This window comes from Coturnix japonica, chromosome 4 (genome assembly GCF_054131305.1).
Source record: "Coturnix japonica strain WE chromosome 4, WE-NBRP24, whole genome shotgun sequence".
NCBI lineage: Eukaryota > Metazoa > Chordata > Aves > Galliformes > Phasianidae > Coturnix > Coturnix japonica.
Genome location: NC_140666.1, coordinates 12641732 through 12667255, shown reverse-complemented (window position 1 = coordinate 12667255; position 25524 = coordinate 12641732). Strand labels below are relative to the sequence as shown.

The 25524-nt window shown below is 41.8% G+C and overlaps 3 protein-coding genes and 1 long non-coding RNA gene across 18 annotated transcripts in view; 1 reads left to right on the top strand and 3 right to left on the bottom strand.

Moving 5' to 3' along the window:
• Positions 1-3313: 3313 nt before the first annotated feature.
• Positions 3314-9323, bottom strand: VGLL1 (vestigial like family member 1). 2 transcript variants are annotated; one of them, XM_015860301.3, is made up of 5 exons: positions 9149-9323; positions 7158-7387; positions 6162-6578; positions 4505-4564; positions 3314-4053 (listed from the first exon to the last, which is right to left on the bottom strand). In XM_015860301.3, exons 2-5 carry the CDS (start codon positions 7366-7368, stop codon positions 4013-4015), a joined length of 729 nt encoding a protein of 242 aa, XP_015715787.2. In that variant the 5' UTR covers positions 7369-7387; positions 9149-9323; the 3' UTR covers positions 3314-4012. The 2 variants fall into 2 exon arrangements, with proteins under 2 accessions (XP_015715787.2, XP_015715788.2); XM_015860302.3 differs by lacking the exon at positions 9149-9323 and adding an exon at positions 8605-8635.
• A 2390-nt stretch (positions 9324-11713) lies between these two features.
• HTATSF1 (HIV-1 Tat specific factor 1) lies at positions 11714-25219 on the bottom strand. Of its 4 annotated transcripts, XR_014945642.1 has the most exons (10): positions 24828-25219; positions 20358-20562; positions 19959-20006; positions 18918-19072; positions 17673-17836; positions 17342-17387; positions 15940-16039; positions 15354-15443; positions 14703-14840; positions 13714-14345 (listed from the first exon to the last, which is right to left on the bottom strand). XR_014945642.1 is itself a non-coding variant. In XM_015860291.3 (9 exons), exons 1-9 carry the CDS (start codon positions 24993-24995, stop codon positions 14061-14063), a joined length of 1353 nt encoding a protein of 450 aa, XP_015715777.2. In that variant the 5' UTR covers positions 24996-25219; the 3' UTR covers positions 11714-14060. The 4 variants fall into 4 exon arrangements, 2 of the variants coding, with proteins under 2 accessions (XP_015715777.2, XP_085402245.1); XR_014945641.1 differs by lacking the exon at positions 17342-17387 and having other exon boundaries at positions 11714-14345; positions 15940-16091; XM_015860291.3 differs by lacking the exon at positions 17342-17387 and having other exon boundaries at positions 11714-14345.
• Positions 22501-23608, bottom strand: LOC146760948 (uncharacterized). Its single transcript, XR_014945657.1, has 2 exons — positions 23487-23608; positions 22501-23296 (listed from the first exon to the last, which is right to left on the bottom strand). It is a non-coding gene; the product is annotated as an uncharacterized LOC146760948 (long non-coding RNA).
• The window catches only part of MAP7D3 (MAP7 domain containing 3), an 89735-nt gene continuing 89316 nt past the window's right edge, over positions 25106-25524 (top strand). For 9 of the 11 annotated variants that reach the window (XM_085546078.1, XM_085546109.1, XM_085546107.1 and 6 more), the window contains exon 1: positions 25267-25407. The gene's annotated coding sequence lies outside the window, so the exon portion shown is untranslated. The other 2 variants (XM_085546076.1, XM_085546077.1) reach the window with 2 other exon arrangements.

Here is a 25524-nt window from a genome sequence, read left to right as displayed (position 1 = left end):
GGGCTTTTAGATTCACATCAGCCCCAGTGAAAACCTGAGTGCTGACAGCTTATCAGCTGCACGATTTACCCAAACCTGCTGCTAAATAGTCATGAAAGTAGCTGTCAACTGAGAGCGGTCTCAAGGATGCACATCAAGAGCCAACACAACAGCTTCAAAACATTGTTCAAATGCACAGACAGGGGAAACGGCACAGTTTGACTCATTTCATTGCTTAAGTCCTGCCAAATTCCAATTTAATAACACGTTTATATACAAAGAATATGTCACGAATAACGCATCAACAGAAATACATGTTTTACGCAAAGAAGTTGAACTGGTTCTGTGTCAGTTGCTCGTTTACATGTGTATTGATTTAATTACAGATTTCTCTCTCTCTCTTTTCAAGACTGCTAAAAAAGATCCAGCACACAGTCCCTGAAACTCTCAAGTTGAGCCAGACTGACGAGATGCACCAAATTTCCCTTTGGTTGTGCCGGCAGAAATGTGCAACAACTCAGCTCTATTGATGCAAACAAAGTCAGAGGGAAGGGCAGCGCTGGCACGGCTCAAGTTGGCAATGCACCACTGGATGTAATGAGATCTGCAGCTGTCTTCATGAGGATGGAAGGAGGTGGAACCAGGCTGGAAGATCCTTGGATTCCCACCCTGCAGAAAGGGCATCCCCAAAATCAGATGCCTGCACCTCAAGCGTGCTTTCTGCACCCTGCAAAGCCAGCAAAGCATCCTGCCCTCATGCACACAGCAGCTGCTCACCCATGGACTGGGCATCTCCACTAGCATCCGTGCCCAAGAAACAAATCACCCAGGGGATGCATTAGGCAATTGTTTCAGGCTCTGTCAGCAAATGATCAATGAGTGGCACTTGGAGACTGTGTGGAGCAAAGTGGGAATGACTCCTGCCCCTCCTGCCCCTCCTGCCACAGCCCTTCTGCTTAGCACAAATTGCTCCCCATGTTCCCTGATGCTGTGGTTCAAGTGAGGACCTTTGTGGTTCATCAGCAAAGTCATGCCCAGCTGCCCTTAGCACATGCATGGTCAGCAATTACTGCTAACACCTGGGGCAGGGAAAATTGTATTTCAGTGCTTTTCTTAAAGCACTGAGCTGAGCCAGCATCAACAAATCACAGAATCATTTATGTTGGGAAAGATCACTAAGATCATCTATAGTCCAACTATCCTCCTTACCACCAGTATTGCCCACCAAACCACAGCAGGACAAAGGGATGGAATAACAAGTAACAGGCAAACAAAGAGAAGGAATGACTGAAATTATGGACAGAAAATCTCTCTGCAGGAACACTGCGGTGCAGGATCTGGGCTCTGCACCTTCAGTCTCCTTCCATCCACTCAGTTTGTTTTCCCAGCTGGCAGAGGGATTTACTTAAAGGGACTTTTCTCTTTTGTTTTGTAAATGTGTTGCATTAGGAGCTAAAGTAGGTGATTAGTAACAATGCTGAGCATAGAAACTTGTGATTTTAACTGTTCATGTTATCCCTGCCTCAGGTAGAAAGGCATTCTGCCTGTAAGAAATGTATTAAATACTGCTTGACCCTGTTATCTTGCTGTGCCCGTCACTTGGCACCTCCCAGCTGGACAAGGAGGTGTAGAAAATAAACAGCTCACTCTGCTCAGGCTCAAACCCAGAGCTGCACAGCCTATGTTGAGGCAGGATGTGGGAGCAAAGGATGCTCTCGCCCTTTTGGTGTTGATGTGAGTAAGAGCTGGGGCTCTTCTGCAGGCAGATCCAGCCTGGATGGATCTGTACTGCTTCCCCTGTGTTGTGGGACCTGGGACATCTATGGAGTGGTGCAGACTAACACACATAGGGACACCCAAACACTCAGGGAGAGCACTGCTGCTGATCCATGCTATGGAGCATGCAGGTGGCTTGAAGGGGATGTAGGACTCCCTGTGTGCCATGTTTTAGGGACCACCCCATCTCAGCCAGCTTTGCTCCACAGTGGCCACACAGAAGTCCTATCTGCAGCCCCACACTGTGACCCTGCTTCTGCCTCCCCATCCCCTGTGTATCTCTTCAGCACAGAAACCACAACCATGACTGGGGCAATGTGACCACAGCCCAGCTGCCTGCACAGCAGCGCTGCCACGAGGTGACACAGCCCTCTGACAGTGCGTGACACTGAAACAAGGAACAGGCCCCAGCCACAGAGGCACCCACAGCACCAGCGTGCACCAGTTTTCTGCTGGAGCTCTGTGAGCATAATGATGCATGAGAACTCAGAGGAGAGCTCTCTGGGCCAACTAGAAACGGGGCGGGCAAGAGGTTCAGTATTTCTTTCCACTCAGTTCACTTCTCTTCTGCCCACCAGAAAAAAATAAAATAAAATGGGAAGGAAGCCGTCTGTGCAGAGAAAATAACTCCGGGCCGGAGCAGAATGATGGGAACTTGCATATAACAAAGGCAGATAGCAATGGGAATTACCACAAATCATCCCCTCCATCCCTTGGAGTGGTCACTGCAGCACTGAGAGCTCAAGGAGACAGAAGATGGGCACAGCCCACACATCCCTTCTCCTCCCATCACCACAGTGACTGCTGCATTCAGGATGGGAACTGAAAATATACGTGGGAAGCAGCAGATGGCCACTGCTGAATGCATGGTGCTGTTTGCCAAGTCCTGAGCAGAAAAGCACGCGTACGGAACGGGATGGAGCTGCTGGCACCGGGCACAATGGCAGCACCGTGGATACGAGCGGAAAAGCAAGAATCCCTCTGCTACTCTGCACAAACAGTTCTAGAGGAAGAAACCATAAGTACAATAGGCTCCCAGTGGGCTGTCCAGGTGGTTCTCTTGCTTGCTAGACCTGCTACATGGTGGCCCAATGAGGACATGGCATCCCCATTGCCCCTAGCACCATCCAACTCTACTTGCTTGCTTCACTAGGAACGCTGACTTTGAGTCAGCTCGAATAGTTCTAGCTGTGACACGCACAGGACTAAGTTGTTCCAAGAAAACTTTAAAAGCATTTAGGTATACGCTTTTATGTCTTTCCAGACCTTAGGGATAATTCATTCAAACCTTTTCTTTCAGGAGGAATGGCAGAGGGAGGCAAAGGTCTGAAAGCAATAATTTCACTGGAATTACAGCACAAGTCTGTGAGGAGATGGAGGGAACGCAGACCAAAAATCATTGCTGTGGCTCACAGAGGAAGTCAGATTATTTAACCACGTAGCCTTAACATGCTGAAAATGGTCAGCACAATAACAGAAAGAACTAAACAGAGAGGAACCCAAGCTATAAGAGGAGAGAAGAAAAGGAATTTTGTAGGAAAAACAAAACCAAGAGGGATTTTAGGACATTGGTAGGATGCTGGCCTACCTTTTATTCACTTAGTTAACATGGTTCCTCTTGCATGCATCTTCATGTATATGCTAGCTCTTGTATACACTATAGTACACTTGTATTATACAGAGTGGCATTTTCTTATTTCCTTTTTTAACCAGCACCACAAGCAGCTACAGCTGCTGACCTAAGATAAGTTATGTCAGCCCAGGTGCTGTCATCAGGCTACAAATTGCATTATGTAGGAAAGATAAAGATGATCCTGTGCTTTTCTGGCCCGTGGTTGTCTTGAAGCTTTTTGCAACAGGAGCCCATGGTCTACAACTATTTTAAACACTACTGAGATATCAAATCAAGATAAGCAGCTGCAGCTAATTGCAGCTCTCTGTGATAAAATTGTGCTTCTTATCAACAATGATGAAAAAGTGCTACAAGTCCTTTCAAAGAGGGTTCAGTGTGGAAAGCCATAAAGCAGACAGTGATTCTTCACAACAAACACAGTCCATCGGGTTGGGTGCCACAACTATTAGAAATATTTACTGAACAGAAAGAGCAATTTTTCATTCCTAACACAGCAAATACAGTTCTTCCATCTGAGAGACAAAGCAGGGAACAGCTGCAGTTCATTTCTTCTCGATTCACAGTGGGAAATAGGAAGAGTTCACAGCAAGAGCTTTGTTGGAATAAAGTAGAAATGTCCCGTGGCTAAAAATACAAATCTCTTCTTCTGTCGTGAATCTGAATACCTGAAAGACACAGCATTAACAGGGCTGTCAAACTGCACGCTCCGTTCAGTCCCGTCGGATGTTGTGCAAACAAAATTGAACCTTTGGGTTTTCTCTGATGCAAGAGGGCCCTTACAAGAATAACCAGAATGACCCATCCGAGCTCTCCCCAAAACACTGCACAGCCAAGGAGCAGCACTGGGGTAACCTCCCAGGCACAGGGCACAGCTCAGGAGACCAAGAAAAACGCGGAAGCCTGAATGGTTTGGGAGTAACTTTGGACAATCATCAAGGTTGGAAAAGACCACTAAGATCATCAAGTCCAACCATCAACTCATCATCACCATGTCCACTAAACCACAGTGCTGCAAACAACGCTCCCAGAAGTGTGGTGGGTTTGTTGCTGAGAGGGGCACATGAGATCAGGGGCAGAGCACTGATTTGTTCCAAACCTGCTAATTTCATTACTCACCTGCAGTGGCGTGGCTTGCACTGGGGTTCTCTGAGCCTTGGTAAGAGCTGGCTTTCCTCTCTTAAAAAAGGAAAATACTGGAGATGAGCAGAGATTTGGCACAGAGCTACAAGTAAGCAGCAGTTCCTAAAGAAACCTTGTGCTTTTGCAGCCCAGCCTATAGCACAGGTGCTGGGGAACTCTGTGCTGTCTGGCACAGCAATATACACTTCCATAAATATAAATATCAGCTGTTCTTAAACATGACACAGCACAATGAGGAATGTATCAAACAGAGCCAAGAAACAGGGACTCTGACAGCCAGACTGGATGCATACATCACAAGGGCTTCCAAAGGCACAGCCAGTCCCTAATCTGTTTGGGGTTTTTTTGGGTTGCTCAATAAGCAGACGTACAGCATTACACATGTGTTATTGTGAAGCTACCCAGATGTTCAGAAAGGCGTGATAGAAAACGCTTCCACTGAAGATGGTTGGGGAACACTGAGCTGCTTCGTTATCTCTCTTTATGATTTTAACTCAATTCTGTCCTGAAATTTAGAACTGAAGTCTGCTACAATTAGCACCATTTCCCCTTGCTTGATCCTCACATTGGTTGCATGCAACATCTTGGTATTTAGGAGTCGATGCCCTGGGCTGACAAGCCTCCTTGGGCTCACATTGCCCCCTGGGGGGAAGAGGGCACCTTGCTTTGTTCTGAAATGGAATCCTAAATCTCAGCTTCCTTAAAGCAATTCAGCTATCATTTCACAGCCTCAGCTAAACCTATCTAGGTATGTACCATGAACAGAAAACCTGGAATCCAGAAGGAGCCCCTCCCCTTTCTATGCATGGGCAGGTAGACCTTAGGAACAAGTAAACTCCAGGTAGGACATGCTGTGTGTGCCTCCATTAGATTCCCTCAGCAATTTCACAGCCCTTGCTGCCAACTGGGAACACACAGCAGGGCAGTGCATTGGGACCTCATAGGACACCCAGGCAATGGGGCAGGAGTCTGGTCACTAGCAGCTTCCCTAAGGCAGGGAGCACTGTCTTCACAACTCCTGCGTGAACCGCATTAGGGCTGGGGAATGTGCTGCAGAGAGGAGTCATGGCCTCTGACACATGGGGCAAGGACAGCAATTAGCTGTGGGGCAAGGTGAGTCTGGCCACCAGCCCTCTGCCCATCTCCTCTGAGTACTGACTGCAGCTGGGCAGGGAGAGAACCCCCTGGCCTTCCTGATAAAGGCTGCAGCTTCACATCTTCAGTTCACAGCATCACCTGTGCCTTTAGCAGTCAGACTGGTGGCTCAGTGCTCTGAAATGGGTGTCCCTTTTTTAATCATAAGTGGGAGCACTGGTGCCACCATCCTGATGCCTATGGGGTAGAGGTCTTGATAGAACATGGATATTATTGAAATTCACTTCAAACGACTCCTTAAAGCAAGTAGGAATGTTTAAAAACTTACAATTGGGCAATGCATGGTGGTTGATCTTAATCAGTCTTGAGTATTCCAGCGTCCAGCACTGGATGAAAACCACCATATGCTGAAAACCATCTCAATGAGCTGGACTGAAGATGGGTCAGATTCTAGGATTCTAGGACTCAGGACAGATTCTACCATTTTTCCTCCTTCCATGAGATGCCATCAAAGAATAAAGTGACAGTATTTCCTTACCTCCCCCAGGAACTGAACTTTGGCTTATATTTTGTAATCTAGCAGGTCCAGTCATACAAGTAGAACTTGAGTGTTGCTTCACAGCACATTCCTGCATGGACATCAGGCACCGTTCCTGTTGCAGAAGACCAAGAAGGGAACCGTATTTCCTGTCGGAGATGGGTTCATCCACCACGTGCAGGTTGGGCACGGTGTGATGATACACAGGGCTGGTGAGACTGGGAGTGCCAAGGGAAGGGAAGGGCCAAAGGTCTGCAGGTGGTGCAGGATGAGTACGCAGAGCTGCTGGCTGGTACTGCCCTGCCATAGCAACAGCAGGGAAATTCAGAGCAGAGTTGGACATGCTGGTAGAGGAAGATGATGGATACGGTTTGGAGCAATGTGAGGAGAAATTCCACTGGTGCGGAGACACGCTATCTGCTCAAAGAGAGAAAGAAAACGGCTCAAGTCTCATCAATCCTCATCTTCCTCCCCCCACCCCCCAAGGCAAATTCCAGTACATTTTTAAGGGAACACTACAGTACTGCATATTCGTTTGCACATAAACATGTATTCACTTTAGCACTGCTTATCTTAACATCAATGATAAATTCGTGCTAAAAGCAGGTAAATCACCACCACCAGTACTTCCCCCCCACTCCTTACAGGCATAGGCAGAGTTTTAACACTTGCAAGCTTAGACAAACAGCTCTTTGCAGAGACAAGAAGTTAAGCCGTAATGCACTTAATGCACCTGACTGAGACGGAGGCTCTCGGCTGGGAAAGGAGGACCTGGTCCTGCCAATGGACCCATGCAGAGTTTGGGAAGCAGCCCAGCAAACAGGGATTTAAGGTGGATGTCCCAGTGATATAAACCAGTGCTCTGCAAGCATGATTTTGTTGCTTTGTTTGCACACAGTTCCAAGCTATTTGTAAACAAGGTTGCATAGGTATATGTGAGAAAACACAGCATGTTTCATCTTCTGTTTCTCAGCAAAAGCTCAGCACCCAGCTCACCGTGCTTCGGGACGACAGCCTCGCTCTTGTGCTTTGTGCTCAGGTCTTGTGGGTTCCTGGCATTGCTCAGAGCTCTCGAGAAATGTTCATCCACCACACTGTTAATATCCCCTTGGAAATACGTAAAGACGACACTCCGAGCTCCCCATTCTGTTTTCACAGGCTCTTTGCTCTTATAAGGCTTTGGAGAAAGCTTCCTCGTTTCCTCCATTTTCAATAAGCAGCAGCCCCTGCCAAAAGAAACAGATCGGTACAGGAAGAACTCTTCATCTTAAATGGCACAGCCAGCGGTGAGCCTGTCTTCCTGAAACCAGCATTGCCAGAGGAACTGTTGCCAATGAGATGAGATTCCTTATCTGGGTTTCTAATTCTTCCAATCATTTTCTAGTCCTAATCCCCTCTCATCAACTATTGATCTGTGATCAAACCCCAGAGTTCCTCAGCTCTCATCTTCAGATTTTTACTAGTTTGCCCTCCTGCAGCCTTTTCCCATCTTCAGCCTCTCCCCCATCTGAACACAGCAATGAGGATGGGACGCACACACAAGTTGGGTACCTGTTTGGAAATGCAAGGAGATCCTATTCCCAACCCCACCCCCAGCCATCTGATTGGGATGCCAGTCTTTCAGAACTTTACCATTGACCAAGTCTTCCCAAAGAGAGCAAAGTCCAAACCAAAACCTTCCTCCTGGTTTATAGCTACCTTCCCAAGGCATATGAAGTGAGCAAGGAGCTAGCACATTCCAGCCTATTAATTAGAAGAACTTGAAGCAAAAGGACAGTGCTTTTCCCCAGCCCAGTTCTAGAAAGCAATAGACAATTTAGGTTACAAAACTTTCTGGTTGCTTATCTGGAGCCCAATGCTTGCCATGGAAAATTCCAACCCAAGTGGTGAAAGTCTGGCAAAGTCACCAGGAGCCATACGGCTTGAGAAAGGACTGAGGAAGATCAGATGATCTCAACAGCAAGCACCAGACCAGTTCCTCCTACGCTGCTCCACGATGCATCCTTCAACATACAATTTAAAAAGCATTAGCTCTGGCCCAGAGGACCATTTCTCCTGTTCCTCGCTCATGGCAAGACAGCCACTGTGTCTTTGTACCGCTTTATTAACATGTTAACCGGCTCATGATGTTAATTGTAAGCTCCTTTAGCACCCTTTATTGGTGTGCAGCAGCTTACTCCTCTGTGAATTCTGACAGCAGTACAGTTATAACACTAGAAAAACAGCAGTCTGTTGAAGCAAGAACATAGATTTATTTCTCATTGCCCTTAATCACAGAATCACCACAGTTGGAAGAGACCTCCAAGTTCATCTAGTCCAACTGACCACCTACCACCAGTAATTCCCCACTAAACCATGTCCCCTAGTACCACCTTGAAAGCCTCTCGTGCTTTCTAACAAGTAGCCATAAGAAAGCTGGATATAACCCAGGTGAACCAGTTACCTGAACTTCCCATTCTTGTCTTCCACAGCAAGAATTCTGCAAAAAAGAAAAAAAAAAAAAAAAAAAAAAGAAAAAAAAAGAAAGCAGAAATCCTTCCTATCTGCCTGCCACAGAGTGCTGCCAAAATAAAGCTGGGACAAAACTGACCCAACCAACCCTACGTTGCTCTCAGAATGGGCGGATCATGGCATAACAGTGCAAATAATTGTCAAGGTTATTTGCCCTTCCGTAGATGAGGATGCATAGTAAACATGCTTAGGAGATGCAGTTGTTGACTGCTCACTGCAGGTGCCAACTTTGTTTTTCACAGTTCCAGTCCTTGCTTGTACTATTGATTTCCCATCACTGTGCCTTTAGATAGGGAACTCCTTATTCTCTGGTTCATGCTGACTAAACCAGTCTTAAAACCCAAAAGATTTCCAGCTTCCCAAGCGTTAAGCAAATAGCCCAGCAAGCAGACACCATCCTTCACTAAGTATCTCTCAAATTAAGAAGCACTTGAGAAGGGCAGCAAAGATACATCGAAATAATCAAATCCTTATACCTTAACTCACTGTGACGAGCTGTGGCACAGGGGTGAGCTGTCCTGCAGGTGGGGTGGTCATGCTGTGCCCAGCGGTGTGCAGTCCTTCCCCCCGACAGCTACACACACACAGTGGTGACTGCAGGAGACGAGCGGCGTTCATGAACTCCCCGCACGCTTTCTAGCCTCTAGCTGTGACTGAACTAGGCGTTTCCTTCAGCCTATCTGCTAAGAATGCATGAAATGCACTCCAACAAGTCAACCGGGTTAGGAGGTTTCAGGAATGAGGAAAATAGGATTGTAAATAGGTTTGGGTGGTTTGTGTTGGTTTTTTTTTTTTTCCAATGACAATGAACACAATATGTACACAATAGAGAAGACAGTGTCTGGGCTTTGGAGGAATTGAGAATAAAGTGATGAACACATTACAGCTAAGAGCCAACCTGCTGCCTTAGCCAGGGTCAGAAAGGACCTTCCTGTTACACACACAGTATTAGGCGTGTAACTGGGAATATCTGCAAGGAGGAAGAGATCACCCATCACCTGCTGGAGAAACTGGATGACCAATTCTTGGTTTTTTTCCTCTTGGATCTGTTGAAATGAAAACATCATCATGACGTACATGTGAGAAATAAGCGGGTCGGTTTGGTTCTTTTTTTCTTCAGTAGGTTTATCAAAATCACCAAATGGCAGCCAGTCCAGATATGCCATGTTAAAGTCAAATATATGAGATCCTGCTAGAAAAAAAAAGCACTGACAAACCAGTCATCCAGGAGGTAACAAAACTTTAGGTCACAAAACTGCAATCACTGCCCAACAAATGCTATGGGACTTCTTTACTGAGGGGAAAACAGATAAAGAGACAAAGACATTCTCCCAGAACTCATTGAGAAGACTTGTTTGTTCATGAGTTTGTTTATTAAAAAGGTAGTATAAAACACAACCCCTTTAAGAAACAAAAGTGAAGACAAATCAAGGGATTACCAGATGCTGCCACAGGCCTAGAGGTTATTCAAATATACTATTTTGAAGTGCTTATTTTCTAAGAGATAACTGAAAATGATCAATTTAGCTTATCAAATCAAACAACCTCAAAGGAAAATTCCCAGTGGGCTTAATGAAAAGTTTAATCTAACAGTTTACTTTCATATTACAGAAGGAGCAAAAAAAAAACAAACAAAAAACCAATAAAACCAAACCAAACCAAACCGATTTTCCGCAAAAGATTTTATACTTCCATCAATATTTTACAGAACTTTCAGAGTATTGTGACAGTAAGACTTCAAAGCTCTGCATAATGAGCACTGAGAAACACACAAGCCAAATCAATACAAGTACACAGCTCACATCGTTATACTGATGTACGGTCTCTCAAGTTCAGACAAAAGGAGGTTCAAAAACTGATTAAAACCTATAGGTTTGTCTTGTGGGTTGTTCTATTATTATTAAAGCTTGCTTAAGTCACACAGAATTCAGGGTATTGATATTTTTACTGGGAAGTTGAAAGGCAAATCTGGGTTTCTCTGAAGTATCTGATACAAAGAGTTTTCTGAAGCTAAATATTTGAAGTTCTGAATAGATTAACCTTAACAATGTCTAGGACACGTTCTAGCCAAAATGCACTGCATTTAACATACTCATAAGTGAACTGCAATCCTTATACAAAGCGCAAGTTGTACGAGGGACTGAAATTCAATTAAAAAAAAAACAAACCCAAAGTAATTTTAAAAAGTCAGCAGGAGAAACAGAGAAACATTTTGATGCAAAATGAAACTCACTCACGCTTTCCAGCTGTACGTGAACATTCAAGAACCTTGCAGGTGCTGCAGCTTCCATGCCTGCTCTGCTTGGGCTTCTTGCTCCCAGATGTCCAGCTTGGCCATGCTCCTTGTAGCATGTAAACTCTGACAAATGCTGATCATTTTGCACAAATACCTTGACAGCCAACCACTAAATAGCATCTGACTGTAAACTACTGATGTACCTCACAGCTAAGCAATTGATTTGCTATTCCACTTGCAAAAGAATAACTATTTATTAGTACTCTTTCCCTGCTGATAGGTCTAAGTGGCTTCACATCACACTTGTCACACCGTGTGAATTAGCAGAAAAATCTTTAGTTCAAAGCAGCAGTGACTACCCATCCCATAAGGCGTGTCAATCTGCACACAATACAGAGGGAAGAAGACAACTTTTCTTAAGATGAACCTCTCCCTTAAAAGGCCACGAAGGAAGAAACGCACAGCACACACAAATGGAAACAAGGGAACATTGGAAACTGAGCCCAAGGATGAATTTGTTGCTTCTAATGAGCAAGACCGATTACCATAGATTGAATTAATGTGAGAAAACCTTGAGTTCACTCATTCATAAAAACCCGCATCCTTTAGGAAAGTACCAAACCCAACCAATCTTCATGCTTAAAAGGAAGTCACAGCGGCATTAGCCCCTCTGTGAATTATTAAATGCCTCCACAACTCAACAAACAGTCTAGAAAAATATATTTTTACATTTTACCGGGGAATAACAGAAATAGGCAAAAAAAGCCAAATCACCAGTTTGAGCGTAATGTCACTTCAGAACGCATTCTCATGGAAAAACAGCTTTTATTTTCTCTTAAGAATCCTACTTTATAGGAAAGCCAGTAAAGCATTCAGTCTCAGTCTCTGTCAGTGCTCTACTTCAGTGTGAAGTCTAGAGAAAAACATGAAGCAAATAACATCACGTTGGACTTCTCAAACAAGCCAATCAAGTTTGAATATCTATTGGAGAGAGGAAGGTTACTGCACAAGTAACGTTTCTTTATTTTCTAAGAACTTCTCTCAAACACTAACACTACTCTTAGTTTGTTTTTTTACATTTGATGAGAAGTCCTCATAGAACTGTACAATATTTATACATTTGAGAAAAGTTTCCCTATGTCAATTGCAATCCCGTTGTAGAACAGGTGATTTCGCTGTCTAGAGTGTTGTATGAACAGCCTCTTAAGAAAAGCAAACAAAACACAACAGCCTAACAAATCTAATGCTAGAGAAGCTTACAAGCTGGAAGATAAAAAGAGCGCTGAAAGCAAAACTCACTATGTTTAATTACACTCTTCTTGTGACAAAGCTCTAAACCCTCAGAGGTCTGCAGTGCTACCAACCAAAATCCCAGGCAGAACCAATACAACCCCAAGATGCAATGTGAATATGCCACCAATGGGTAGCTGCAAACCAAGCAGTATTTCAGATTCCCTGAACTGTCCAAACTTTGTTGTTTTTTTTTTGTTTAAACCCATCATTCACATGTTTGTGAATATGAGAAAGCGGCCTTACTTAGACAACAAGAGTTTAGAGTTCTGCTTTACCACACATCTCATTAAATCTGGAAATCTGTCATGCCAACTTGTAACAGGCTTCTGGATTTTTAAACTCAAACCACCGCACTTGTTCAAATAACAGGTATTTTGTCACAAAAGGATATAATGTAGTCACAATGACAAGTGTTAAAGGTTAGATGGCTTGGCTGCTCTAACTACCCACACATACTGGTTACACATAAAAACCTCAGGGTACCATAAAGAGATGGCAATCTCAGAGCACAGTTTGAAAATACCAACTTTCAGAGTATTCTGAATACTTCAGGATGGAAATACACCTACAATTAATGTCTATGGTTTCCTCACAATCCAATATGAATTAAAAAATGTGCAGATTAAAGAGCCTCCTTACAAATGTGCACTAGCAGAAATCCATATGAACAAGGTGCTATGTATTTAGCACCAATATTTTAAGCATTTAGTGCCTGAATCTGTATGCTCATATTCTTAGCAATCAAAATAATGGGATTTCAAAATGAAAAATGATCATGATCAAAATGGCTCCCCCCAAGGTTATTTTTAAAGCCTACTGCTTATTAAGGTATCTAAAGATAGAAGGTCTAAATCTTTGTTTTGGGAAATATAATGTTCTTTGAAAGCGTGTGTTCAAGTAGTCTAACATGTACACAACCAATTTTAGTTCAAGTTGCCAAATACTTTTAGGTTTTATGAAATAAGAGATCTCTCCACCACCCTTTAAAGGGCAACTGAAGGCTAAGCCAAAATGCTGAAGAGAAATCATTCTAACAGAGTTAAAAGAAAACCTTGCCTCTAATATTAAAACAATAATTAAAGCCAAGTCAACAAACAAAAGCCTACCTACTGCATACAGCCCATGGGAGTTTAAAATCAGTTTTACTTCATTATAGTCTAGAATGTGTGTGCTCATGCATTCCTAGTCTCTTTAATTCCAGCCCCTAAAGAAGATCTAAGCATCAAAGATCTAAACAAGGGAAAAAGAATAATTTATTGAATGCTGTGATTCAGCCACCTATCTTCACTCAGTTTGCTCTCCACTGAAATAGAAATTGTTTTCCACTTCAAGTTTGCAAGTCTTTACCCACCTATTATTTGCTTCTTAACGTATAGCAACATATCTGATGCATTCACCCTGCACTTATCACAGCATCCATCCCACAAAATGATGAGAAGCATTCAGGACGAGAATAATTTTAAGGATAAGACACCAAGTTACAAGGAAAAATAATGACAAAATCCACAAAACTTGAAATAGCTTTGCATTTTTTAAGTTACACATAGTTACAAGAACTTAAGGGTTGGAACATATTTCACACTTATAATGAAACATTGATAAGCATAGATAGAACAAAAGAAGCCTGATGAGCTTGCTGTTATTCTTGGCAACTTGAGTTACTTTAACTGAACAGCCAATTAATACAAACTTTTAGAACCTCATTAAATACTGCTTTTCATGAAAATTTAAAGCACACAGTTGATGACATTTCTAATAATGCATATATTCACATGAATGTTGTCTGCAGTAACCCTGAAAGTAAGGGATAAACTCAAACATCACTCTAAAAACCACTCTTTCATAAAGCAATGGAAATGTTATGTATCTGCTTCAGCATCACTGCCTGCAAGGCTGCTGTCTGTGGATGGAGCACCATCTTCGTTAATGCCCTCACCATTATTCTCCTTCTTATGGCCTTCATCATTTACATCCTCCTTGGATGTGTCATTAACTTTTGAAGGTTGGCTGCTTTCAGGGATTTTAATGCTACTCGTTGTGGAATCTGAATCAGATGTAGTTTGCTGCTCCTTTGCATCAGGATCCTCTAAAAACGATCCCCACACCTTCAGCCTTTCTTCCCTTTCTCTTGCAGTCTCCTCCACCTATCAAAGACATGTTTATACATCTCACTCTGAAGTTACACATGTAAAGTGAAAAAATTTATACAGAGAAAGTTATGTGAGCTTTATATCACAGTAACATCTCAAGACTCCTATAGGATCCATGAACTAATTACCTGTACATCCAATGAATAATCCTCTACGTTTACATCTCTAACAGATTTTTTTAAGAACAAACAGGTCCTTTACACTTATTTTTTCTAATTGGATATTTAAAGATGTAGCAGTTTTTGTGCAGAAGCAAGATGGGACAAGAGAGGGGTGTGGAGAGGGGGACAACAAGCATTTGCTCGAATTGATAGATATAGGATTTCATGAAATAGAACTGTGAAAGCCTACCTGATAATCTGTTACACCATCCCACGTTTCAGCACTGAGCTGACGGCCACCAAACCACCTTCCATTCAGAGTTAGCTTGCACAGATCAGCTTCTGTCGCCTCCTTAAATGACACAGAAGCTACGCCGTCAGGATGCCGCTGTAAAGAGAAAAGCTTTATTTAATACTACTCTAAATATAGTGTATCTATTCTACCATCTTTTAGCTTGCCTTACAAAATCATTTAGTATATATTTCCATCCTGAACATATATCATCTTGTTTTTCAAAACAAGTTACAGATTTACACATTTTGTTCTACTGCTTAAGACTCTTCCCTCTTTTTTTTAATTAAACAGAGCAGAATCTTTGAACATAGAAAAAAACTGTTTCAGCTAGTTTAGCTATAAAGGAATTTATTTATAAACTTTCAAACTAGTGGCATGTATCCAAGTTATCAGGAAAAGCCAGACTGTCTACTTTAATCAGTGGAGAGAGAAGTGTTCACAAATTCATTTCCAAAACAGCTAATATTGAAAGATGAGGTCAACATTTTTTTGAAATAAATCCATGAAAACATGACAATGCTTCATGCACACTGAAATAACCCTACATACTTTGTATATTTACACAATACATCAATTCTGACAATACAGCCATGTAGAAATACCTACATCAAATATGAGAACCTTCTTTACTTGACCAAACTTTTCACATTCTGTCCGTAGGTCTTCCCTTATCTCATTTAGCACTAAGGGATCATCCTGCAATGAATAATTTAACATGGATTAATTTAAACAACTTTTGTTTAACCACCAATAGAATTAATCTATCAATCTATTGCATGTTCATAAATCAAGTGCTATGCTGTATTTTCAAAGCCACTACGAGTTGAGTTTGCAGCCCTCATTTGAGTACAACTATTCAAAGTAAACTTATTAATAAGGTTATTTTTGCTGGCTTCTTCACTCTTTGCTTAATTACAGTGGACACTTATGTCAAGCCCAGAAGCCCAGAAAGAAATACTGGCAGGATATATGTTGTAAAAAAGGTTGATTTGCAAAACTTATTCTTATCAACATCTCTGCGTTTGGCTTTTTGGAAATAGATCCATGATTTTTAAGCAGATGCTTGTAACAAGCAGAATCCTGCCCAAATGGTAAGTTTCATTTGTTTATCATTTATTTAGAAAAATTATGGCATGAAGTTCAGCATGAACTACAATAGCATAATCTACAGGAGCAAATTGCATCTTGGTACCTCAAAGTCCTTTGGGTGAAACATATTCCTGATAATAACGATGCGTTCATGCCGCATTCGAGCTGCGCCATCTTTCTTCTCAGGCCTCCAATCCAGCTGTCTAATGAAATGAAGCAACAGTAAGAAGATATTGTTGCGGCTCTCTTCAGTTTCTACAAGTATTTGTTGAAAAAAAATCATTAATTTGGCATTTCTTACAACACATCACGAACAACATGTATTTTGACAAAATTAAATTATTCTTCTTAAAGAAATGCAATTAAAAATCCAATTTTACTACTTCTCCTACAAAGCAGTTAAGGTTTTAAGGTACTTAAACACGCACAGAGATACAAGTTACTCTAAGAAAAAGATTCAAACCTTAATATTTAATGCCTCCTTCATATCAACTCAGATCCAAAAACCATCTGTCACCAATAAAAACGTCAATAACTTTTCTAACAGGAGACTTATTTTGTGGGAAATAAATCCACTTTTCCCCTTGGTAAAATTTTAGTGCTCATATTTATACAAACACACAAGAATTCCTAGGGTCTTACAAAGAGATTGCTATGAAATGCATTTTGTTCCTCAGTGTACAGAGACTATGACCCTGAATTGCACTCATAGTTCTGTGTATCTTTTCTGACTTTGCTTTCTAATAAAAATAGGTTTTCTTCAAGAATTTATATATATTTATATTATACTACTATACTAAAAAAGATTTGCAATTCTAAATCTCAAAATCTTATATTTAAGGGAAAAAAAAAAAAAATCTTTAAATTCCTCCTTGTATTGCTACATGAGCTGAAGAAAACTTGGGATTTCCAAAGAAAGTTGCTTTGGAAGTAAATGACGTTCTTCAACCCAAAAGGAATATCGTCTAGAGTCAGTTTGTGTAAGATAGAATCAAAACAACTAAATGACTAAAGAACCTAAATTGTTTATTCATCCAAATTGCTGCCAAATGCTGTTTTCATAGTTCTCCACTCTCAACACTGGAGACATCTTAAAACAAGAGCTGCCGTTGTATCTGAGGCACAAACATTTCTAACTACTCATACTCTTAACTGCTAAGATACCAAGGAGACTTTGCTCACATTAACTATGATAAAGTATACTGACATTGCTATTTAAAATGTTTAGTGGAATGCTGCTTACATTAAAATAAGAATCCTACGCAAGCAAAACTTTTTTCTTCTTTTTAATTCTCACCTTCTTTCAAAATGCAGAAAAACAATTACTAAAAGATAAAACCAATGCATCCACGTACAATTAAAAAAAAATGCAAAATGGCACATACCATAAAGCTGTGGGAATCTACGGAGATATTTCAACACTTGCTGCTAAGAAAGCTAGCATCTCTCACCCTTTGCAGTGAGTAAAGTACCACACCAACAGTATATGTACACAGAACTATTACCTTCTGAAGTAAGCTTAGGACCACAGAACTCACCCACTCTCACACTCTGGGGGAAAAGAAAAAAGTCTTAATTCCCCTGAGATGTAATATTTTCTTGTGTAACTGAATGAAACTTAGCTGCCTAGGTATTGTTTTAAGTCGGTGATCATGAAGCTTATTATGTCAACAATTAACATAGAAGCTCCTTCTCTTCAAATGTATATTATTAACAGTACTTCGCTCTCAGGTGAACTTCTGTGCATTAAATTAGCATTTAAACTGAAAAAAGCAACACTTCAATAGCGCTACGAATTCAAGCAATATTTTACAGAAAGAAAAAAAAAATACAAACTTCTGCTGTTGAGACAATTTCTTCTTGTAGTCTTTACATTTCTTCTTCTTCTTGCTTGCATCGTACTCCCCCTTGAGTTGAAACTTTGCAACTTCAACATGCAATTTATAGCCTCTGATTTCTGCCTCATCCAGAAGCCTCAAAGCAAGTTGAACTGATTCTCTCTGTGTGAAAACAGAAACAGAGCACAAGTTTCAAAACAAACAAACAAAAAAAAAACCACGCTGCAAAGGCAATTAATCCAGTAAGATGTAATTAAGAATGCTGTGCTAAGAATCAATTCCCTGATATTGAAAGCCATAATGCCAGATCTCTACTTTAGTCTCAACTAAAAAAGCCATCACTGAAATATGCACAACTGGCAGTCGTTTTTAAATCAAAGTAAATCAAGTACTTCTTCACTACTTTTGTAGCAGATTAATGCTCCATAAAGCTCATAGTGCAATGAAATGTCATTAAAACTACTCTCAATAAAGTGACAGGAGCAAGAAAAAACAACAAACAGGTGCGTGACTTCCTGTATATATTGCACCACTTCTCTGAGAACAGCTGGCATTTAGGCTGTTCAGTCATTTAAAACTTTCCTAGAAGTTCTTCAGAGTAGACACCGTATTTATACTTGTGCACTAAGCAGCTCTAACTACTAAATCATAAAGCTAGCATGCAGATTACAAGGCAGCTGCTTAGTACTACCTGGTGCTTCCTGCAGAGTTAAAGCAGACTGTAGTGGCATACACTAACTTCTCAAATGACCCACAGCTGAAACACATGAAGGAAATACTACTGCAACCCAAACTTTTATAGATTAGTATAGGGAACAAGAACAGTTCTGAAATGAAGGTCTGAATTTACAATAGTTCTCAGTTGAAGCCTGTAAATACATAGCTATACTGTATCCCTTTTCATCTCCTAGTTTGTGCCCTCAGCCACACAGAAGCAAATTTTTCTAGCAGAACATGAAGAGGTTCCCCTGTTTCACACCATAATCACTGACACCAAAGACAGGAATACTTCTGAATATGTTCAGATATTAATGGACATTTTCATTAGGGAGCTGGATAAGGGGAAAACAACCAAGGCGCACGACCAGCAATTCCAGAACTACCCCATATATCAGCTTAAAACAGACATTTATGTTCTATGTTATACTTCAGATACTTCAAGAATCTTTTGAAATCGATTGTGAAACTGTGGCCACAAGTATTTTCAGCAGGAAGGAATGCTGCATTTCAGCACACCACTGACCTTTAGATAGCAGCAGAGGCCGTCTCCTTTGAGATTTCCTTCTTTATCTTTGTAAAGTTTGATTTTGTGCTCTTCTGTCTGAGGATCTCGCATAATGATACCACCTTTGGACATGACTTGAACAAATTCATCTTTTGTAATGTCTGGTGGTAAACCTGCCAGATACAATAAAACAAATTTGTACTGTATGGGAAATCACAGCTTGAACCACTGATTAATCAGCTGAGGCAAGTGTTGGGTCAGCTGCAGGAGCACAGGTGAGAGTAATGGAGCTGTGCTCCCGGAAGGGGGGGACTTTGACTCCACCTCCTCTGAGACCTCATTTAAGGGCTGACCACCACTGAGGCAGCATCTCTTGGAGATTGCTCCCCGGTGGAGACTGCCTCAGCTTTCTGGTCAAGGCATTGACATTGGTGAGTTTTCTTTTGCTAATAACCTTTGACTATTTACCACCATCCTGGTCAATACCTTTACAATTAGCCACCCTTACAAGTACATTTCACTCAACTTTTTATTTTTAAATCACATGAGAGAAGAAAAAAGTGTTTCTTTAAATGAAAAATAGAAAACTTGGCAAAATTTTATATACAAAATAATAAATCACTGCCTTTGGAACCACTATTTTTGCTATTACTTTAGAAGCATTATCCCACTGACATTTGTATTTCTAAATAAATTTAGCATATAGTGACATTTATGTGTTCCCTCATCTCTAGTGTGTTCTCTTTATCCTATTCCTTGTGAATTTGGAGTTGTTTTTCTTACTAAGAACAATAAAAAGAAATAAATGGAAGAAAGCAGGACAGTTTACGGACCTGGCTGCTACACCCCAAAGAATATCACATTTAAAAGATAAAAGCATAGAAGATGCCACTTAAGTTACTTTCCAATGTACGCAATTGAAAAGGTCACACAGGTATTATGAAGTCAGAAACAAGGTTAAGCAATTGCAAATGGCATGCTTAATATTAGAAGTCAGTGAGACAAACACAATTTTCTTATAAGATTTATTTACTTTGACCTAAATGTGGCATTACGTACCAGTCACATAAACATTCGTGTTTCTGTCTTCTTCAACATGAAACCATCCTAAAAAAGAAACAAAATAAAACAAAAAAGTTTAAATTCAGTTGCACCAATACGTTAAACATGGAATCACACAGTAACATTATTTCTGATGATCACGTTCCCTTAGATTTCTAAAAGGTTTTTGTTTATCCACGGGAGAAGCCCCAAACATACCTGAATTTTCTTATTTCTCATCCTGTATACAGTCTTAAGAGAGATCCCTATGAAGTACCATACTTGCTTGAAATCACTTTGAAAAACTTCAGAATAACAGATACATTTGCTCTTCATGGTAATACTGAACAACCAACAGTTTCCACTTGGTACTATGCATGTTGAAGCCTACATAAAAAGAAACTTCTCATCGCTTACCTGGCTCTAGTTTCCGTTTTTCTGGTTTTTGTTTTGGATCTGTTTGCTTTGGTCCTTTCTCATTTGCAGCAGGTTGTGTTTCTGATGTCTTAGAACTTAGTGGTAACTTATTTTCAGATGCTGTTCCAGAAGCAGATGAACTATCCGTTTCGTCTGCATTGAAGCCATAGTTAGCATGATACGTTGCCAGGAAATCTTCTGTTATCTGAAATTAAATGAGGAAATTAAAACCAAAAATTCTAAGAATTACAAATCAAGGATTGAAAGTGTATAAGTGTTAATATTTTGGAAATTATCTGTTTAATCGTGGTCATTTTTCAACCCAGCACTGCAGAAAATAATGAATCATCTTTGTAAAAAGCCACACAGACAGCAAGAACTACGAGTTCAGGTATTTCCTCAACTCCATTCACACATTAATGCCACACAGCACAAAGTCCTTAATTTCAAAAGTTCTACCTTTTTCAAGCAAACCTTTCTGCTTTCAGCTTCAACTGGCACAGCTTCAAGGATAGAAAGCAAGCAGTCCTTACCACATTGAAGAGATATAGTGACACTGACAGTAAGCCAACAGCTTACCCAAAGATGATGAATGACTGACATTTGCAGGCATCTGCTTTTTCACAGAAACACTTACAGAGATGAAATATATTTGTGGTGACAGGCAATAAATACTGCACTTGAACAGAGTTGTATACTGACACACTGTTTATCAGGCTTCAGACTCTACTTCATGTTCTTGCTAATAGATGAATAATTAGCTCATTTTTTTTCTAGAAAAAGATTCTAATTGGGTAACAAATAAGATCACCTTCTGTCTATCTTTAAAAGACAAGGAACAAATGAACTACCGATGATTCCAGTACATTCAGCCAAGTAAATTTTAGAACTAGTCACTAGCAAAAACATGCAAAGAGATCAGCACAGAACCACAGAATGGCCTGACTTAGAAGTGATCTCAAAGATGATCTAGTTCCAACTCTCCTGCCATGGGCAGGGTTACCAACCACTAAATCAGGCACTAGATCAGGTTGCCCAGGGCCCCAACCAACCAGGCCACGAACACCTCCAAGGATGGAGCATCTACAACTTCTCCAGGCAGCCTGTGCAAGCACCTCATCCCCCTTCCACAGAGAAATCTCCCCTTTTCCAGTTAAAAACCATTTTCCTTTGTCCTGTCACTACACATGTTGAAAGCTGATTTCTCTCCCACTGAAAAGTCCCCCTCATATACAGTAAGGCTGCTAACAGTCCACCCCAGAGACTCCTCCAGGCTGAACAAGCCCAGCTCCCTCAAGCTGTCCTCATAGGAGAGGTCCTTCAGCCCTCTGATCATCCTTGTGTCTCCACATTCCTCCTGTGCTGGGGGTCCAAAACCCAGACACCACACTTCCAATGGGGACTCACGAGCACAGAAGGACAATCAATCAGCTCCTTCACCCTGCTGCCACCCCTATTCTGCTGTAGGCCAGATTACTGATGGCCTTCTGGGCTGCAAGCACATTCTGCTGGTTCACTTTAAGTTTTTCATACAATCACTGAATAGCCTGGATTGAAAAAGGACCACAATGATCATCTGTTTTCAATCCCCTTCTATATGCAGGGTCGCCAACCAGCAGCCCAGGCTGCCCAGAGCCACATCCAGCCTGGCCTCGAATGCCTGCAGGGATGGAGCATCCACAGCCTCCTTGGGCAACCTGTTCCAGGGTGTCACCATCCTCTGTGTGAAAAACTTCTTCCTAATATCTAATGTAAGCCACCCCTGTCTCAGTGTGAGACGATTCCCCTTTGTCCTATCACTATCCACCTTTGTAAACAGCCATTTTCACCTGCAGGGACCCCTCAGCAGAGCTACTCTCAAGGAGTCCTTCTCACAGTCCATACATGTATCTGGAATAGCCCCAGTACATTTAGAGATAACATATCATAACTGATTTTATGAGCACCACTGCATAACAAAGTATTTTCTGAAGGTACTCAGGAAAAAAGCATTTCAGTGTGTCTTAACCTTTGATTTATACTGCACTTGCTTCATCTGTATTCAAATGGAACAAAACTCCATTCCAACAAGCTACTGTAAGAGCGACGCAATGGACAGCAGCAAGTGTCAGCAGTGATAATGCACTTCCATAACTTCCAGTGATTTGGAGTTTAATGTTTCAAACCTTTATTTCTGAAAAAATACACTGTTGACAGTAACAGGCTTGCCACGAATAACGCAAAATGCTGTGGAGCTCCACATTGCTTAGAAGCACAGCATGACACAGCTCCTGCACTGGCAGCACAACCTCTGCTATGATCACAAGCAGCTGCTCTTACAGCACAGCATCACACAGTGTCAATAACAAGGAGTACAATGATCTTTAGAGGACAAGGAAAAAAAAATAGATGCATTCAAATAAAGATTGCTTGTGTCAAATGCAACCTGAGCACTCTTAGCTGCACACTTGGTGAAATCCAGAGAATTAAAAAGGCCGTCTTCTGGTGAATAGTATTATTCTTTTCTATCAGAGAACCTACTGAGAAGTTAGTGATAAAACCTCCAACAATGAGCCACTTCTACCCAGCAATACCATTTCCAACTTTAGGGGACCCACATTCTTACATAAAGCTACATTTATTCTTAGTATATGACCTACCACGCACCAGACTGTCATGTTTTAGCAGCCAATATCAAAGATCTTTCTTACATTACATGGGGTCATACTACTACTTACACCATTACAACGATTTCACTTTGAAATATCTTCTTGCAAGCACAAACAAATTAAGTACAACATCTAAACATGTTCAAGAAGTACTTAGGTGTTGTACTAAGGAACATGGTTTTGTGGGGAGATAGTGGTGACAGATGGATGGTTGGATTGGATGACCTCAGAGCTCTTTTCCAATCCTGGTGATTCTATGATCCTATACAGGTTCAGGGCTTCAACCTGGTTCTGGTGACAAACAGCATGAATAAGAGATCAGTTCTAATTCTATGCCCACTGTTCTACAGTTTGGGGCACTTAAGCTTATAGGAAAAGAAACACAATACTACAGGACATGCTATCATATAATTAACCACTAATTACACTGAAGTGGAAAGGAATTAATTATCCAAATGAACAACAGATACTTCAGGCTTACAGAAAACATCCCACGTGTGTTTTTTCATAACAAGCATGGATAGCCGATGAACTCAATCAGTAACTTTGTGCTGTCTCTGTGAAGGTCAATCAGAAGGTGGCACCTACCGATACAGTAGCACTGAAAGAAAAATCATTAGATAACAGAAGTAACTGCATCTTTCCAATTTTTTTCTCTCTTTCAGCTAATAAAATCTCTATACACTGCTTTGAAACACACAGCAGTGAAGTCCCCAAAGTGGAGAAGCACTCACTATTCTAGCCTATAGATCATTAGCCAAAGTAACCTGAGATATGGTAACACCTAGCTCGCTGACCTACCTATAACACAGTGCTGCACTATGATTATTTATTAACTTTTACTGTGAATCATATTTATTAATGAACCTTTCTGTTCTTACATCGTTTCTCCAAACTTGAGAGAAGGGCTTCATAAGCTATTCCTCACATCAGAAACCGGCACAGCCCTTAATTCAGGTTGGCAGTAGCTCAAGTTAAATATTCACAGCCACCAGCTGTATCGAGCTTCTTAAAAAACAACCAACCACCCGATCAAACATGAGATAAGGAACTCATCTTAGGAAAGATTAATGCTTCTGAGAGGAGAAGATAGATAAAATATATGAGAAAGAGGGAAAGAAACAGGAGTGAGGGGAGAACCCTTTCAGAATGCACTGTGCTTATTGGATGCATCCCTTGCCAAGAAGCCAGGGATCCCCACTTATCTGCTGCTCCTCTTTGCAGCCTGGACTTTTTACATGGCTTTAACCCTCCTTAAGCTATACATAGCATGGATATACTGCTAAGTTTATACACACACAAGCAGCACATAATTGGTTTCATTCTTAGATTCACAGATTCATGGTCACAAACACAAACTTGCACAGCAGATTTACCAAATTCACATTATAAAGCAGTTCGATACCTGGAAGTGAAGTAGTTACCTCTCACTGTTACATAGTAACAACAGTATTCTGCCTGCAGGTCAGTAGATTGGCTCACCAAGTTAAACTGATGTCAAATACGTTGAATATTTGGAAAAAATAATGAAAACTGTAATGGTTCTGGTCTGTTCAAAATCTCTGTGGTCAAATACGCTTAATTTTCAAGTGCAACGTCTCAGGAAAGGGAAAAAAATCTTTACACTTGCATGCTTTCCAGATAATAATAAAAGAGAAAAAGAATGCACTTTGTTGTTTCTCATCTGGGCCTCTATATTAGCTACTCAACTGCTCCACTTCGACCAGCGAGACAAAGATTGCCACACATAAGAATTGAAAGTAGCACTAAATTAGGAGCATCAAAGGCCGCTCCATTCAGAGCCGTGTCCAGGAGGCCTCACCTTGGGGAACCAGGCCTTCTTCTCCCGATCCCACTCGTAGGCGGCTCCATCGGCCGGATCCACGTATGTGAAGGGGTCGGCCTCGCCCTCCCCGCCGCGCTCGGTCTCGTACTGCTGTTGGAGCTGCAGCTGCCGGTAGAACTCCTCGTTGCCGTCCTCTCCGCTCATCCTGGCCCGGTCGGCGGGCCTAAGCGCTGAGAGGGAAGGCAGGGGCCGCTCCGGGCCTACACGCTCGGGCCTACTCGCCCACCGAGGCACCGCCCCTCAGAGCGGCGGGACCGGGAGCGCGCAGGGACCCGCGGGGACCCGCAGACACACACCGCACAGTCAGCCCCGCACCGGCCGTGACCGACGGCCGCACCTCACAGCGCGCAGAAGCGGAACCAGCCCCCAACCCGCGCTTCCTTCACCTCAGGAAGAGGTGGGGCCTGTGTGTTATGGGGCGGGTGTTGTGGTAGTTATGGCGCCTCAGGTGGAGGTAGTGAGGGCTGCTGTGGGCAATAGACCTGCCTGAGCTGATAGAGTGTGGGAGCTGCGGCCGCTTCACTCACGGGATGAAAGCACACTTACAACAATGTAGGTGTGTTTGGCAGCAGGGCAGGCCGCCGGGTGACTCAGTGGCAGCCTTTCCATTCAGAAAGCAAAATGATGCTCTGTGTAGAAGTGTTCTGGAAATAAGTACCACAGACCAATATAT